The 17091-nt window shown below is 44.4% G+C and overlaps 1 protein-coding gene and 1 pseudogene across 1 annotated transcript in view; one reads left to right on the top strand and one right to left on the bottom strand.

The window, feature by feature from the left end:
• TEP1 (telomerase-associated protein 1) overlaps positions 1–13950 on the top strand; it is a 46955-nt gene extending 33005 nt beyond the window's left edge. The window contains exons 35-54 of the mRNA XM_006883276.1: positions 1718–1842; positions 1962–2061; positions 2258–2410; positions 2535–2747; positions 2962–3112; positions 3224–3436; positions 4521–4681; positions 4931–5044; positions 6939–7046; positions 7832–7964; positions 8069–8145; positions 8250–8382; positions 8489–8625; positions 8813–8937; positions 11041–11181; positions 11340–11439; positions 13019–13124; positions 13236–13417; positions 13538–13642; positions 13828–13950. Coding sequence (XP_006883338.1) covers positions 1718–1842; positions 1962–2061; positions 2258–2410; positions 2535–2747; positions 2962–3112; positions 3224–3436; positions 4521–4681; positions 4931–5044; positions 6939–7046; positions 7832–7964; positions 8069–8145; positions 8250–8382; positions 8489–8625; positions 8813–8937; positions 11041–11181; positions 11340–11439; positions 13019–13124; positions 13236–13417; positions 13538–13642; positions 13828–13950 — 2700 coding nt within the window. The remainder of the gene's footprint in view (positions 1–1717; positions 1843–1961; positions 2062–2257; positions 2411–2534; positions 2748–2961; positions 3113–3223; positions 3437–4520; positions 4682–4930; positions 5045–6938; positions 7047–7831; positions 7965–8068; positions 8146–8249; positions 8383–8488; positions 8626–8812; positions 8938–11040; positions 11182–11339; positions 11440–13018; positions 13125–13235; positions 13418–13537; positions 13643–13827) is intronic.
• A 1869-nt stretch (positions 13951–15819) lies between these two features.
• Positions 15820–16496, bottom strand: LOC102871152 (annotated as a pseudogene).
• Positions 16497–17091: the final 595 nt, after the last annotated feature.

Raw genomic sequence — 17091 nt, 5'->3', positions numbered from 1 at the left:
TGTTGATTGCCTTCGAGTCAAGCACGACTCATATTAACCCTATGATCAAACGACCTAAAGCCCCTCTACAACTATAGACATTTATCAAAGATTATAGAGTTTCCGGAGACATGTTATTTAGGAAGTGAAGAGAGAGAGAGATAGCGAGCCTCCAAAAAACACAAAATCAAGCCAGTTTTGGAGCGGTTTATTCTGTCCCGCAGCGCCCCCAGGTGTGTCACAGTGGAACTGCACTCCCTAGGCTTCTCCGTGGCTGGGCTTGGTTTTTTCCCCTTTTATTTTCAAAGAACATGTGCTTTATTATCCTAGCAACAATATTATCCCAAGCACCTGACAAGTCTGGGGAGAGGAGTTTCTAGACAGCAATGCATTTTCAGCTAAAATCTGCCCACATTGAATAATCACTCTCTGTTCTGAACTTATTCACTGTCATTACTGATGTTTTGAAGCCATGTCATCTAGTGCAGTAATTAATGATATCACTCCCGTCTTCCGTGACCATACAGAATACCTTTCCAGACCACACAGAATCCTTCAAATTCTCAATTTTATCCACAGAATAACAGGCAATACATTAAGTTGTAACTTGTTTAAATGTAACATTACTTAGATTATATTCATACTAGTAGCAGAATTGTTTTGTAAAATCTTCTTAAAGTGTATTACATTATTACTCTTATTAGTAATAATGAAGAAGTCTCTCCCCTTCCCACCCTCATTTGCTTTTCTTTTTTTAAAAATTTTAATAATTTGGTACTGGTACAATGACAGACACATAGATCAATGGAATAGAATTGAAAACCCAACAATCTACGTATGGTCAACTGATTTTTGACAAGGAGATGAAATCAGTTAAGTGGGGAAACGACAGGCTTTTTAACAAATGGTGTTGGCAAAATTGGAAAAATATCTGCAAAAGACTCAAGCAAGACCCACACCTCACTCCATACACAAAAACCAACTCAAGGTGGATCATGGATAGGACTAAAACCAAGGACTATAAACTTCATTAAAGAAAAGCTTGGAAGAACTCTAGTAGTCCTAATCCACAACATAAACAGTCTTCCAAGTATCCTGAAAAATCTCCAACCAGGAGAAGATAAAATAGATGAATGGGACCTTCTAAGAATCAAATCCCTATGCACATCCAAAAACTTCTCCAACAGGGTAAAAAAGGAAGCCATAGACTGGGAAAAAGGATTTGGTAGTGACATATCAGATAAGGGACTTATATCTAGAATTTATAAAATACTTGAGCACCACAACAAGATAAAGGTAAATAATCCAATTGAAAAATGGGCACAGGATATTATGAACAGACACTTCACCAAAGAAGACATTCAGAGGGCTAACAAGCACATGAAGAAATGTTCAAAAGCCCTAGCTCTAAGAGAGATGCAAATCAAAACAACTATGAGATGTCATCTCACCCAGTCAGAATAGCAAAATTTAACAGAACATCAAGGAACAAATGCTGGCAAGGTTGTGGCTGTTTTGGGGGGGGGGGGGTTTTTTGGTTTTTTGTTTTTTTTTTTGAGGTAGATTTCTGGAATCTCTCTGTAATTGGGCTCAGAGCTGGAAAGACGAAGTGGTCCCACCTGAACCTGTCATGGCCTGGGATGTAGATAATCAGAGGCTCAAGTCTTTCTTGCTTTAACCCCTTCTCTATTTTTGGTGCCTGAAAATGCCTGCACTGAGCTTCCTCACTTGCTCACAGGAGGAGAAGTCTTTGGTGAGTGGCTGTGATGGGATCTCTTCTTGCTTGTTCCTCTCCGACACATCCATCTTTCTTACTTCCTTTGATGGACTCCTGGAGCTCTGGGACCTGCAGCATGGTTGTCGGTAAGGGGGTCCCTCCTCCATGCCTTAAAGTGAAGACCTTCCCTATTTGTTAGAAGCCAGGAGAGGTAGGTGAGAAGATCAGGGGACAACTGTGGCCTGACTTTGACCACCTTGGACAGAATTCTCCAGACCAAGGCTCACCAGCACCAAATCACCAGCTGTTGCCTAAGTCCAGACCGCCGACTGCTGGCCACTGTGTGCATGGGAGGATGCTTAAAGGTAATGTCTAACGCTAGTGATGGCTTAAGTGGCTCTACAGTGAGTCAGCCTGCAAGGAGCTTCTCCCTGTGGCAGAGGCTGCTGACAGTCTGGCCTGAGGAGACTGTACATGCTGAGGGCAGGGGACTGGACAAGGTGACCCCTGGAGCTCAGGGGTCTGTATTCTGTTTTCTGACTCCTCTCTTGTCTTTTCCAGCTGTGGGACACAGTCTGTGGGCAGTTGGCCTCGCAGCACACCTGTCCGAAGGCCCTCAACTGCGTTGCCTTCCACCCTGAGGGGCAGGTGATAGCCACAGGCAGCTGGGCTGGCTTCAGCTTCTTCCAGGTGGATGGGCTCAAAGTCACCAAGGTAAAAATGTCCTGTATTAGGGGAGGAAGCCCAGGAGGCAGAGAATGATAGACATCACTCTATGTCACCTTGGGGTTGTGGTAAGAGCAGACCCTGACATTCCAATTTCTAATTCCTTGCATAGGAGCTAGGGGACCCAGGAACCTCCGTCCGGACCTTGAGCTTCAATGTATCTGGGCGGGTTGTGGCTGTTGGCCGACTGAACAAGATGGTGGAGCTGTGGGCCTGGCAAGAGGGAGCGCGGCTGGCAGCCTTCCCTGCCCACCAGGGCTCTGTTACTAGTGCCCTCTTCCTTCGTGCTGGGAGCCAGTTACTGACGGCTGGAGAGGATGGCAAGGTCAGGTGATAGGTCATAAGGAAGGAGTCACAGAGGTGTTGGGCGAGGGTTGTTCTCTGCTGAGAAGACTGGTGGAACTATGTGTAGGTGTGTATATGGGCAGATCTCTTAAGACGAGTCTCTGGAAGGACTTTCTCAAGGGAAGTGGAACTTGGGGGGTGAAGAATTAAGGGGCAAATATAGGGTATCTTCAAGTCCTTTTCTTGGTCCTCAGGTCCAGGTGTGGTCAGGGTCTCTGGGTCGACCCGGTGGGTGCCTGGGTTCTCCTCTCTCTCCTGCCCTTACAGTGGCACTCAGTCCAGATGGTAAATGGGTGGCTGTTGGGTACCGAGCAGATGGCATTAGGATCTACGCAATCTCTCCAGGTACTGGATGGAGAAGGTATGGGGTATGTGAGCCTTTGGGAAGAGGGCATCCTCTAATCCCCACGCCACTTCCAAATGTCTCACTGTACCTTATTTTCACTCATTTCCTAGACTCCCAGAAGACTCTTTGTCAAGCACTACATGTGGCAGTGTCTGCCCTGGCCTGGCTCAGCTCTGAGGTTTTAGTGAGTGGTGCAGAAGATGGGTCCCTACAGGGCTGGGCTTTGAAGAAAAGCTGCCTTCAGCCCCTGTGGCTCCTGTCCAAATACCAGAAGCCTGTGCTAGGATTAGCTGTCTCCCAAGAACTCCTGGCTTCTGCCTCAGGTACTGTTGGGTTGATAAATTATTGTTCTATGTAAATATCCTAATACCTTCAATGCCTATGTGGAGCTCTAGTGGCGTAATCCATAGGGAGCTACACTGCTAACCCTTAGTTGGTGCTTCTCTGGTGGTTCAAACCCACCAGCTGCTCCACAGGAGAAAGATGAGCAATCTCCTCCCATGCAATTCACAGCCTGTAAAAGCCTGCTAGAGGTCAGCTATGAGTGGGTTCTGACTTGATGGCAGTGAGTTTTGAGTTTGCTGTATGACTTTACATGCATATGTATGTAAAACCAAAACCACGGCAAACACAGCATAGAACACCTCTGTAGGTTTTCAGAAACTGTAATCTTTAAGAAAGCAGACCATCACAGCTTTCTCCCACAGAGTGGCTTGTGGTTTGAACTGTCCACCTTTGGGTTAGCAGTTAAGCACTTACCTGTTATATACTCCCAGGGCTCCTTGTTTGCATATATACTTACAGTGTATGTGTGTATGTATATATGTATGCAAACATCTATACACACACACATATATATATACGCGTATACAATTTTTTTTAAAAAAAACACTTTCCAGTCTTTTATAAGTATCTCAGATAGTCAGTCTAGACTTTATTTCTTCTCCTTTTACTGCCCCTTTCCTAATGACCACTTTCTAATCCCAATAATCTTTTGGATTCCTGCCTATTGGGAGGACTTTGTTATGTCACTTAGCATGAGGGAGAGAGCAAGATGTGAGGTAAAGTTCAGAAAGGCCTTAGTCCTCTCTAGGCTTGGTCCTCACTGATAGTGAGGTGGAAGAGACCATAAGCACTTTAAAAGGGAGGGGTCTGGAATAGCTGCCCTGGGAAGTGCAGTGGGTAGTTGGAGACAGGGAACAGGAGCCAGAAGTGTCTGGGTTCCTGTCCTGCATTCTTACATGATGACAGACCTTTGCCCTGACCTCTCCCCAGCCTTTTCCCTTCCTTGAAGCTGTACCCACAGACATTGTCCTCAGTTCTCACAATTACTATTGCCTTTGGCCTCCCAGGCCTATCTTGCTTCGTCTTTCAGGGAGCCTTCCTCCCTCTTTATTTCTAATACAGAGGATTTCACAGTGCGGCTGTGGCCCAGGAAGTTCCTGACCCTCTCACAAAAGGCAGAAGCATTTCCTTGTGGCACTGAGCTTCGAGGACACGAAGGCCCTGTGAACTGCTGTAGCTTCAGCACTGATGGAACCCGTCTGGCTACTGGAGGCAGGGATCGGGTGAGCCACTGCAGGATACAGCTCTGAGTCCTTCTTCCTCTGGATCCCCCACCTCCCTGGACTCTACAGCCTCTTCAGGTCCAGGTCCCCATGACTCCTGCTCTTTGCCATCTACGCCTCCGATGCTGGACCTCTCCACCTTCCTTCCCTCCACATTCCTTTTTCCTTGAACTTTGCTGCCTGAAATAGTTCTGATGTTCCCATCTACCTCCATGGCCTTGACCACTTCCTCTCCTTGGACCTATTCAGAATCTCCTATGCTGGGATGTGAGGACGCCCAGTACCCCAATTCTGATTCGCTCCTTCTCTGCCTGTCACCGTGACTGGGTCACTGGCTGTGCCTGGACCAAAGATAGCCTGCTGGTAAGTGAAGGGGTTGGGGTGAGGTCCAGCTCAGCAGGGCTCCTGGAGAGGAACACTCACCATCTCCTATATCTACAGAGTTTTGTCCTAACACACATTAACAGGAATACCAACAAAAATCAAACCTTCCATTGTCAAGGTGATTGTGACTCTTGGCAAACTTCCATCAGGTTTCCAAGGTCGTATGTTTTTTCTGGAGGACACTGCCCTTGGTTCTCCCATGGAGAAGCTGGTGATTTGAACTGCTGACCTTTGTTCAGCAGAGTGTACTACCTGAGCTCCTTAGTAATGTTGTTATGTGCCATTGATTTTTGGTATGGCTCTTAGTGACTCTCTGAACAACAGATCTGAGCCCTGCCTTATCTTGTGCCTTCCTCATCAGCTCTGACACACTTGACCCCGTTGCTGCAGTCACTGTGTCAATCCATCTCACTGAGGGTCTTCCTGTCTTTCAGTGACCCTCCACCTTTCCAAGCACGATGTCCCTTCCTAAGGAATGTATTCTAACCTCATGCCCGAAGTATGTGAGACAAAGTTTCACCATCCTTGCCTCTAAGGAGCACCCTGGTTACAGTTCTTTGAGAATGTACTTTTTTATTCTTTTGGCAATTCGGAGAATATTCAGCACTTTCCCCCCAACATCACAACTCAAAGGCATCACTCCTTCTGTCTTCCTAATTCATTGTCCAGCTCTCAGCTGCACAAGTGATTGAAAAGACCATGGCTTGAGTCAGTAACTGTCAACATTTGTTGAAAGCTCTCAGAGCAGACATCACACGGGGCTCTTGGCACAGGTATCTCACTTACCAACCCTGTGGAGACTATTGTTGTTGTTTATCATCGGGTTGGAACTGACCCTTAGTTGACCCTTCAGCAGGTTTTCAGAAGCAGTTAATCAAATGGGAAGAGATTGCCCATCCTTCTTCCATGGAACAGCCAGTGGATTTGAACCGCATGCCTTTGGGATTGCAGTGCAGCTTCTTACCTCTAGGCCACCAGAGCTTACCATAGTGGAGGCTATTTAGTATCTCCATTCCTTGAAAAGGAAATTGAAATAATTTATGTTAAAGAACATACCTAAGGTCATTAAAGTGTGACAGCTAAGTCAGGATATTTTCTGATAAGAAGATCCATGCTCTTCTTCCTAGAAGATAAAGAACATAAATACTGTCTCACTAGGACCTTGGAATACTGTCACTGGAACTAAAGGGTTGCTGCTGTGATTTCTAAGGCTAGTTTCCCATGCGGAAGCTCCCTGCTGTTCTCAAAAAGGCATATGGAAGAAGAAACTATCTGTTCACTTGTCATAATCTGTCCTACCCCTGACTTCTAGAAAGCTAGATTTTTCTTTGGTATTGATAGACTTCTCTCCTTTTTCTGAGTTTTTTGACTGACATTATGCCAAGTACAACAATTACTACACTAGACACTTACCATGTGTTAAGCAAAGAGCTCTGGTGTTGTAGCACTTTATGTGTTATGTTGCTATAATGAAAAGTCAATGATTCAAACCCACCAACTGCTCCACGGGAGAAAGATGGCCAATCCCCTCCTGAAAAGATTTATAGCCTCGGAAACCTTACAGAAGTTGTAGTTGAAGTTCGAGTTGATTTGACAACAGTGGGACTATATTTTTTTATTCTCTATCAGCTAGTATGCAAAACCCTTTATATAAGTGCACTCAACTTATAACAACTCTATGGGTCCACTGTCAATAATGGGTCGACTATCAATAACCTCCTAGAATAAATGAGAAACCAGAGATAACAGTGGAATGAATGATGGAGCTAGATTTTGAATCCTGGAGAGGCCTTGCCCTGAATCACATTACAAGTGGACAGAAATGCTGCAGGGATGCCAGTAATCCCACTCCTCTATCCTCTTAACTTCTCAGATCTCCTGTTCCAGTGATGGCTCTGTGGGGCTATGGGACCCTGAGTCAGGACAGCAGCTTGGTCACTTCCTGGGCCATCAGAGTGCTGTGAGCGTGGTGGCAGCTGCGGTAAGAAGACAGTGAACAACTCACTGGCACTCTCCAAGAGGGCTGTGAGGGCTTTGGGAGACTGGATGCATTGGGTATCAAATCCTAAAGGTAAAAGAAGTAGAAAGAACATGAAGCTTAGAAATCGATTGGTGCCGGATTAAAGCACTGAGACTGAGGTGTGAGGGGAAGAATGTTATTGCTGCTAAGTGTTGTCAAGTTGAAAATAACTCACAGCGAACCTGTGAACAACAGATCTGCAGCCTGTCCTGCGCCTGCACTGTCGTCATCGTCTCTAGCACACTTGAGCCTCTTGCTGCAGTCTCTTTAGTGATCCATCTCGTTGAGGATCTTCCTCTCCTTTGTTGACGTTCTACCTCTCCAAGCCTGATGTCCCTTTCCGAGGAATAGCCCCTCCTAACAGCATGCCCAAAGTATGTAAAGTCAAGCCTCGCCATCGTTCCCGCTAAGGAAGCATAAGAGTTTAAAAACATATCATCTAGTATCAAGACCCTGTGCGAAGATTGCACTTCCAAGCCCCCCAACCCCACTGCTGCTGAATTGTCCTCACACTCTGGCTTCTTCTAAGTCTCTAAGATCTTTTGGAAGACAGATCTGGTGACCTCCCTCCATAAATATCACAGCCAAGAATATCCTATGCTCTGTTCAACTCTGTTACACTTGGAGTCATAACTTGGGTTGACATGTGGTTATAACCCTAATGCATAACCCACACCTGTTGTGACAGTCATGCTTCCATGTCGTGCTCGGTGTGACCTTGCTCTGAATATGTGTTCTGGGCACAGGAGGATCATGTGGTGTCTGTGGATCGGGATGGGATTTTGAAAGTGTGGAACCATCAAGGTGTGGAGCTGACAAGCATCCATGCTCACTCAGGACCCATCAGCCACTGTGTGGCTACACTGGAGCCTCGCGCAGGTAATGGAAAGCCAGCCGCTTGTGCCCAACCAACACCCCTGCCCACCTGTTTTCCTTCCTCCTGCTTCTTTCCTTCTTCTCACTCCACTGCTATGTCTTCTCAGCTGACCAGCCTGGGTCAGAGCTGTTGGTGATAACTGTTGGGCTAGATGGGACCACAAGACTATGGCATCCACTCTTGGTAAGTTCCCTGCAAGCACTGGGGTGGAATGAGAGAGAGAGGGAATGTGAAGCAGCCTCTTATTGCTCCAGCCCTTGTGATTCATCTCCCTCCCTTCCTCATAGGTATATCAAACACACACCTTCCTGGGACACAGTGGGCCAGTCAGTGCAGCTGCTGTGTCAGACACCTCGGGCCTACTGCTGACAGCCTCAGAGGATGGTTCTGTATGGCTCTGGCAGGTACCTAACGAAGCAGGTGAGTGGAGCGTGGAGATGGATAAGGTGCAAAAGATAGCCTGGTATCTCCTCTTGTAACTCAGCGGTGGTTCAGCTTCTAATGAAGCAGTCCTTTTCTGCTCCAGATCACACACGTATACACAAGACTCCTGCAGCCATCACCGCTATGGCCTGGGCCCCAGATGGTTCCATGGTGGTGTCTGGGAATCAAACTGGGGAACTGACTCTGTGGCAGGAAGCGAAGGCTGTGGCCACAGCACAGGTGAGTTGGGAAGCCTCAGTTCTTTGCTGTGTGTAAAGTCTGCCCCAACTATAGTTGATGGTACATGTCAGGATTAGATATATATACGAAGGCTGAGAGGAGGGGAAAGAGGGTCAATGCTGACTCTTTAGAAAGAGTACATAGAGCTTATTGTGTCCCTTATTGTGTCCCATATTGTGTCCGCTAGGCTCCAGGCTATGTCAATGCCCTGGTGTGGTACTCAAAACAAACCTTCTTCGTTCTGTGTGCTGATGAAAAAGTCAGCGAATGGCAAGTGGAATTTCAGAGAAGTTCACAGTCTAAAAATTTCAAGTGAGTAGAGGCAGCTGGGAGAATAAAGTAAGAACAATATTGTTTTCATTGTTATATCCCATCAAGTCAGAACCAACTCATAGCTGACCTTCCAGTCGGTTTTGAGAGGCTTAAATCATGTAGGAGAAGATTGCCCATCTCTCCTCTGCAGTAGAGTTGGTAGATATGAACAGCTGTTCTTTGGGTTGGCAGCCCATCCTTACCACACCGGGAAAGGACATCATGCTTGGAAAGGTGGAGGGTCAGTGAAAGAGAAGAAGACCCTCAAACAGACATGGTAACTGTAACAATGGGCTCAAGTATGTCGGCGATGGTGAGGATGGCCCAGGGTAGGACAGGGTTCAGGCCCATTGTTCATAAGGTTACTATGAATTGCAGTCAACTTGACAGCACCTAACAATAAGGCCACAAGGAAGGCCTAGGAGGAACAATGGTCCTCTTATGTCTAGGATTTTACTCAAATCATTCTATCTCGTCTTCTGACCTAGGAGAATTGGATGTTTATATTTGAAAGGGGCGGGGGACCAACTAGTTAGTATATTGTTTTCTAATCCTCACCATATCAATTTAAATGAATTTTATCAAGTGCCTATTTTATGCCCAGGAACAATGCTATTAGTTTGAAAACTAAGGTATGCTTGATTCAGGCTATATAGTCTTTTCAGTCACTTCCTATGCCTCTAGACACGTTGTTCAAATCCACCAGTTTCTCCATAAGAGAAAGATGGGCAATCTCCTCCCATGCTGCCCATCTTACCCATGCTACCTCTGGAAACCCACTGGAGGGTTAGCTACGAGTCAATTCTAATTCAACAGCATATAACAACACTTTGCATGCCTGAGAGCTGGACAATGAATAAGGATGACAGAATTGATGTCTTTAAGCTGAGAAGAGTACTAAATGTCTTACGGACTTTCAAAGGAACAAACAGCTGTGTCTTGGGAAAAGAGCAGCCAGACTGCTCCTTGGAAGCAAGGATAGCGAAGCTTCATCTCACAGTCCTTGGGCATATGCTAGGAAAGGCTATTTCTGGGGAAGGGACATCATGCTTGGAAAGACGGAGGGTCAGTGAAAGAAGGGAAAACCTTCAACAAGATGGATTGCCAGGGTGCCATCAGCAATGTGCTCAAGTGTTTCAGAGAAGATGAGGATGGCACAGGATAGGACAGGGTCTGAACCCTGTTGTTAATAGGATAGCTGTGAGTCATATTTCATTTGACAGCACCTAACAACAACAACTAGTCTAGGCACTGAACCAAGGACAAATGAAATTTATTCCTTAACTAACGAAGGTTACAGTAGAAGAATGTGCATATATTCTGTAAACTGGCATCATACTCTCCTTGATTGATGCAGTCATGAAGCTATATATACAATTCCTGGGACTGCAGAAGTTGAGAACTTGTAGAAAAGAGATGACATTTGAAGTTGTGCTTAAAGAATGAATAGGATTTCTCAGGACCAGTAGGGGGCAGGGACGGCAGTGTTTCAGGAAAAGAGAATGGCTAAAAAAAGGCACAGAGGCAATGAAAAGTGTGTGATGAATTCTGGGAATATCTAAGTGGTTGGGGGCATGCTAGGATTAGGGTGAAATTGAGATTATCTGGAGCCAGGCTGTAGAGAGCACAGTGCTGAGAACTTTGGAGTTTGTTCTGATCAAATTTTGAACAGAATAATGATCTGAATTTTAGAAAGAGAATTGGTGGCATTATGGAGGATAGGTAGTAGTAGAGAGGTACAAAAGGTAGTGACGCCACTTTGACAGCTGTTGTTAGAGTCCAAGAAACACGTGCCTGACGTGACTTGGAGTTGGGGATGGCAAGGAAAAGTAAAGATGTAGGCAGAGTTTGTAGGTAGAATTCATAGGTCTTGTTGAAGAGAAAGAGTGATGGAAAAGTCAAGAATGTTAGAGATTCCTAGTTTGAGCAAATGAGAGAATGGTAATGATAAACAATGATATTTTTTAATAAAAATGGAATGTAAGGATCTGTAGAAAAGGTAATATACTCTGTTTCATATATCACTTCTGAAGAAAAAGGGGAACTGAGGAGTCACAGAGGCAGACTAAACAGGCTTTCTCTGCCCATTTCCTTGTGCCATAGCCTGTACCTGGATCGAGTTCTTCAGGAAGATGTGGGAGTCCTGACAGGTCTGGGCCTGGCCCCTGATGGCTCCCTCATCCTGGCCAAACCAGGTTTGGAATTGCTGCACATGGTGCCATGGATTGACCCCTCTGTAATCTGGTGAGATCCAAAAAGCTGCTTCCTCCCAAGTTGGAAAAAGAGAAGAAAATGGACTAGAGATGGGTTACCTTGACATTGGGTCTAACTGGGAATAAAACATTGGAGTCTTATAGACAGATATTCCTGGGCTCAGCTTCTTTTTTTCCTTTATGAACCAGGAGCCACTATTCAGAAGATGGTTTTACAATATTGTCCACCCATAAGGAGTATGGTGTGTTTGTCCTGCAGTCAATGGCCCCTCAAACTCTTTTTTTCTTAGTAAGTCTTGTTTGTGTGTGTTTTAAAACAATCATTTGCCTAGGACCAATGATTTTAAACTTTGGGGCTCACCATGGAAAATGGATAGGGAAAGACATTTGGTCCAAATTATCTTCTTATTCTTCTACTGAAATTGTACAACTTCAAGAGCTTTCTATGTCAAGGGTTCCCTGTAAGACTTGGTTGGCACAAATAAAGGATTCAAGTGTTTTTAAGAAAGAGTATGGGAAACTATATACCTAGAAACTCTTAATTTTCATTATTATATTTTAATTAACTTTCTTTGCTACTGTGAATATTGGCAAAATAAGTGCATCTTATCTGTCATCTTACTAATCCTTTATCTTGTACATGGGTAACATTTATTGATTTGAATGTGGCCAAAGATGCCTCAAAAATACCCTCCAAACCCACTGCATTGAGTCTAGTCTAGCCCACTATGACTCCCCATTGGGTTTCCAAGACTGTAAATCTTAACAGAAATATACTCCATCTTTTTCCTGCTCTTAGTGGCTTCGAACCAGTGAAGACACTTGGCCTTTTGATAAGAAGCACAACACATCAACAGAGATCCTTTGAAAGCTGTTTAATCACATGAAATATAGGTTCTTAGGAGCACTTTCTGCTAACCTAAAATTTGCTCTTCTCTAGCTGTTCAAATCCACGAACAGTTCTTCGGGGGAAAGATGAGAAATCTATTCCCTTATGATTTACAGCCTCAGAAACCCAGTAGAGAGTCAACTATGAGTTGATTCAGACTCAACAGTAATGAGAGAGAAAACCTAGGCTCAGATGTTAGCTGTTAACCACTGAAAGGTTGGAGGTTTGAGTATACCCAAAGGCATCTTGGAAGAAAGGTCTGGCTATGTACTTTTGAAAAATCAGCCATTGAAAACCCACAGAGTTCTCCTTTAACACAGACATGGCCACCATGTGTCAGAATTTATTTGATGACACCTGCAACTGGAAAGTTGCCTTTTTGTTAAAACAGTTATCAGCCTTGACTTGCCTATCTGTGAAAGTAAGTTGCTGGAGTCTACCCTTTACCTAGCAATTCCATTCTTACACACTTGTGAGGAGTGCATACATTCTCCAAAACAGAAAAGCAAACTCACTGCGTCTCATGCTGACCTCAGAGAACAGATGTGAGGCTGCAGAAAGATGAATGGAATAATATACACATAGCTCCAAGACTTTATGTTGGGTGAAAGAAATGAGAAACAAAGAGTACACCCTCTATGACTCCATTCAAATGAAGTTTAAGAGCGGCAAAACTAGTGTGTGGTGATGGAAGTTAGAACAGTATTCAGCTTTAGGGAAGTGACTGGATGGGGCATGAGGAGAACTTCTAGGATAATGGAAATGTTCTACACGTTGATCAGGGAGGTGATTGCATAGATTATATGTGATTCAGTGAGATGTACAATGATGAATTGTACATTTTATTTTAACTTGTACCTCAGGAAAAAAGAATGGAAGGGAATGAAAATAATGCTGATCAGGCAAAGTAGAAAATGTGCTCTGTCTGAGCAGCGCTTAGTGATGTGTAAACTAAACAACATTGTCTACCCTTTCACAGAGGCAAAATGAATCAGGAGAGGTTGAATATACCTTAGAGTTTAGTCTAGACCTAGAAAATCCTAATGGAGGCCTACTCTGGATAACTCAGGCCAAACCTGAATCTGGTAAGTGTTGATGGGAGGACTCAAGAAACCAGAGGGTGACCCCTGGGAGAATGGTAGATGCATCTAGACCTGAGACCTAGCCTGACTTCAGTTCTGTTCTTGGGATGGCAGAATCCTCATTTTTGTGTGCCAGTTCTGATGGGATGCTATGGAATATGGCCAGATGCACCCCTGAAGGAGAATGGACCACGGGTAACATGTGGCTAAACTCTGACACCCAAAATTCAGAGACAGAAACAGACTCATGTATATGGCCAACATGCCAACATCTAAGGACACGTCAGCGAAGAAAGGTAAGGTTGAGGAAAGGGTGAGTTTGGAGGATGGGGCTCTTCATCTGACACAGGGACTGTGGTGCTTCCTCAACTGGGCATGCCCACTGAAAACTCATACTTCTCTCCCTTTTCTCTAAGATCCACTCCGGCTCTGTCACAGCCCTCCACGTGCTACCTGAGTTACTGGTAACAGCTTCAAAGGACAGAGATGTTAAGCTATGGGAAAGACCTAGTATGCAGCTGGTAAGTGCATACCAGAGGGATGTCAGAAGAAAGCAAATGGGGGAAAGGCATCGTGGTTTCTTCCTGCAAGGATGCTCTAGTAACCAGTTTCTAAATAGAAGGCGTTAATGTAAGAGAAAAACAAACTTGCAGAGAGGCTTTAGGTCGGTAGCCCTCAACTTTGCTCCATTTTGTTCCCCCTTTAGCTGGGCCTGTTCCGCTGTGAAGGGGCCGTGAGCTGCCTGGAACCTCGGCTGGGTCCTGATTCGACCCTGCAACTTGCTGTGGGAGATGCACATGGCAATGTGTACTTTCTGTCCTGGAAATGAAGATGTCACAAGTAAGAGGAAGGATGATACCACTTGTGCTAGAGATATAAAACCTGAAAGCACCAGAACCTGTTTTCTTAGTAAGTTTATAAAAATAAAGTGCCAGAAAAATCTCAAGGGCTGCATGCCTGTGTTTTCATGTGGATTGAGATCAAGAAGGAAGAAAATGTGGATATTTTAATCTACTTCATTGATTTAACATTAGTCCTTACTAGAACTTCAAGGAGGTGAGCCAGATCACTAGTAGTAGGTACTCTTGAAAACAGGTTTTAAAATGACATCACTTGCTAGCCCCAGCATACCAAGTTCTCTACTTTTAATATTTGTGCACAAGAAAATTAAGATAGTAACTAAGGTAGTAGCCAAGAAATTGAAGGGCAAAATCAATTCAAGCTTTATACTAAACATCCTTTGGGCTCTGACCATTAAAATTTTTGTTGTTCTCCTAGTGGCTGCTCGGAAGAGTTCTAGTTAAACCCACTGGATGTGGATCCATTTATTTTTGTTCAGTGTCTCTGACTCATAGCAATCCTATTAACAACTCATCTGAACACTGTCTTATCCTATTATCCTTACACAAAAATCATTTTATTCATACACTAAATTTCTACTAATCAAATTTGTTTGTCCATGTTGAGCCAACTTTGCATTTCAGTAATCCACATAGTCATGGTGTATAAGTGTGTAAATGTTGATGGGTTAGGATTTCTAGTATTTTGTTGAGGGTTTTTACAGCTACTTATATTAGGCATATTGGGTTGTTTTCTGGCCTTATCTTTGATATTTTTATTAGGGCAATAGTTACAGAATAAGTTGGGAAGTGTTTCCTTTTCTGTTTTTTTCAAAGTGTTTGAAGTTTAAGGGGTTTTTTGGGGTTTCCCCCCCCCCACTTTTAAGTCTTGCTGACCCCTAAAAAGCAAAACTCAGAAAATAGTCATCCACTGCAAGAGAGTTCTAGAGTGAACATCTTCCATCTCTTCCTCTTTCCCAGAAGGTGCTTTTAACGTACAGAAATACTGTGTGAAACGCATGTGGCACTCGTCATACTGCTCAAACCTCCTCAGCATACAAGGGGAGTCCTTTCTGTAGCCTCCCAACTTTGACAGAATTTATCACAAAAAATTTATTATAACAAAAATATTTACTTTGCTCTTCCCTTCCAGGCTGTACTGGAAAAGCACAGGGTTGAAAATATAGTCTTCCAGCTCTGCAGGTAGTGGCACTCTGGTGGCACAGTCTGTAGAGAGCTGCACTGCTAACCCAAAGGTAGTGCCTCTCTCGTGTTTCAAATCCACCATCGGCTCCAAGAGAGAAAGGTGGGCAATCTCTTCCTGGAGGGTCAGCTATGAGTTGGTTCTGACTTAATGGCAATGGATTTTTGAGAGTAAAAATGATAAATATTGAAGAATATTCAGGTTACTCAAATTTTGGGATATATACTTAAGATATTTACAGAGGAAGTTGAACCTCACTCTTGCCCCCCAAAATGGATAATGGAGGAGAGGTTTTTGATAAAATTAGCTAAAAAACTTGACAGTCATTCTATCATGAAGTGAAGGCAGACTTATCTACCATGAACTGACAGTGAACAATTGATCACAAACCCTGTAGAGATCCAATGAGGTACGAGTCCAGTATAGGTACAGTGTTCTGATACTTGAATGCAACAGGAAAATGCACAGAGTAAAGAATCCTAAGAAATGTTGAGTGTCGTTTTCATTTAATAAGCAGTAAGTAGTAGAGGCACCTAAAGACCTTAGCTATGACCACACTAGGACGTTTTTCTGGAATTGCTGTAGGAACACATGATTGGCAGCTGGCGCCCCCTGGCACACTCCGCTAAGTGAGCCGCTCCAGCACCACACAGACTCAAGGCTGGGGAGTGTAGCGGAGGTATTTCTTGCCAAATGGGAGCTCATTCGTGAAGACTACTTTAGCGAAAAGTTTTTTGGCTTCCTCTTCAGGAATGGTTGGAAGGACCATCACACTATTTCCATCCTTCTAATCGACTGGGTTAGCAACCTTCTTTTCTGCTGTCAGCTGGAGAGAGATAACTACTCTGAGAATCTCATCAAAATTCCTTCCAGTGGTAGCTGGGTAGAGGATAGACAGCTTCAGTTTCTCGTCAGAACCAAAAATAAACACCACACAAACTGTCACCAGCCTGCCCCTTTCATCCTTCTCTGCTGGGTCCAACATGCCCAAGACGATGGCAAGGTCCCAATTCTTGTCACCAGGGATGGGAAAAGGTAATTTTTCAGTGGGCTCCTCGCAATTGGTAGGCATTGATATCCTTACTCCAGGCAAGATGGTCTTCAACACTGTCTATTGAAAGGGCAATCAACTTCGCATTCCTCTTGGCAAATTCTGGTGCTGGCTTTGCAGCTCTGCCAAGCTCCATGGTGCAAACTGGGATAAAAATCTCGAGGGTGAGAGAAAAGAATGCCCCATGAATTTGCAAGATACTTGTGGAGACAGATGCGGCCAACGGTGGTTTCGGCCTCAAAGCTGGGGGCCTTGTCCCCAAGAAGCAGACCTCCAGGCATGGCGGAGAAGATACTCAGCGGACCAGAGGCGGTGCTGGAGGCAGCAGCCCACGAGAGCCAGGAAATCGAAGTTTAGTTTTAATAGCAGTACTTAAATGAGTGTTGCTGTTAGGTGCCATCAAGTCGAGTACAACTCATAGCGACCCTATGAACAACAGATCTGAACCCTGTCCTATCCTTTATCACATCTGACATACTTGAGCCCCTTGCTGCAGTCACTGTCAATCCACCTGGTTGAGGGTCTGCCTTTCCTTGGCCATCCCTTTACCTTTCCAAACATGATGTCCTTCACCAAAGAATAGCTTCTCCTAGCAACATGCCCTAAGTATGTGGGACAAAGCTTCATTTAAATGCCTTTGTTAGTTAAGGAGGTATCATTTACTCTTTTGAGTATAGCATTTGTCTGTCAGTTTGCTGTACTGGAGTGACTTGCAAGTGGCTGTGAGGCTAGAAGCTATACCACCAGTATTTTACATACCAGCAAAGTCACCAATGGTGGACAGGGAAGTTCCAAGACAAAGACAGACTAGGAAGCAGGACTGAACATCCTCAAAGAACAGACTTTTGAAAATCTTATGAACAATAGAAGAACACT

Source organism: Elephantulus edwardii, unplaced genomic scaffold, assembly GCF_000299155.1.
Source record: "Elephantulus edwardii isolate Elephantulus edwardi_28Jun2011 unplaced genomic scaffold, EleEdw1.0 scaffold00026, whole genome shotgun sequence".
Lineage (NCBI taxonomy): Eukaryota > Metazoa > Chordata > Mammalia > Macroscelidea > Macroscelididae > Elephantulus > Elephantulus edwardii.
The sequence above is the reverse complement of the archived record's forward strand: the minus strand, read 5'-3'. Positions and strand labels throughout refer to the sequence as shown.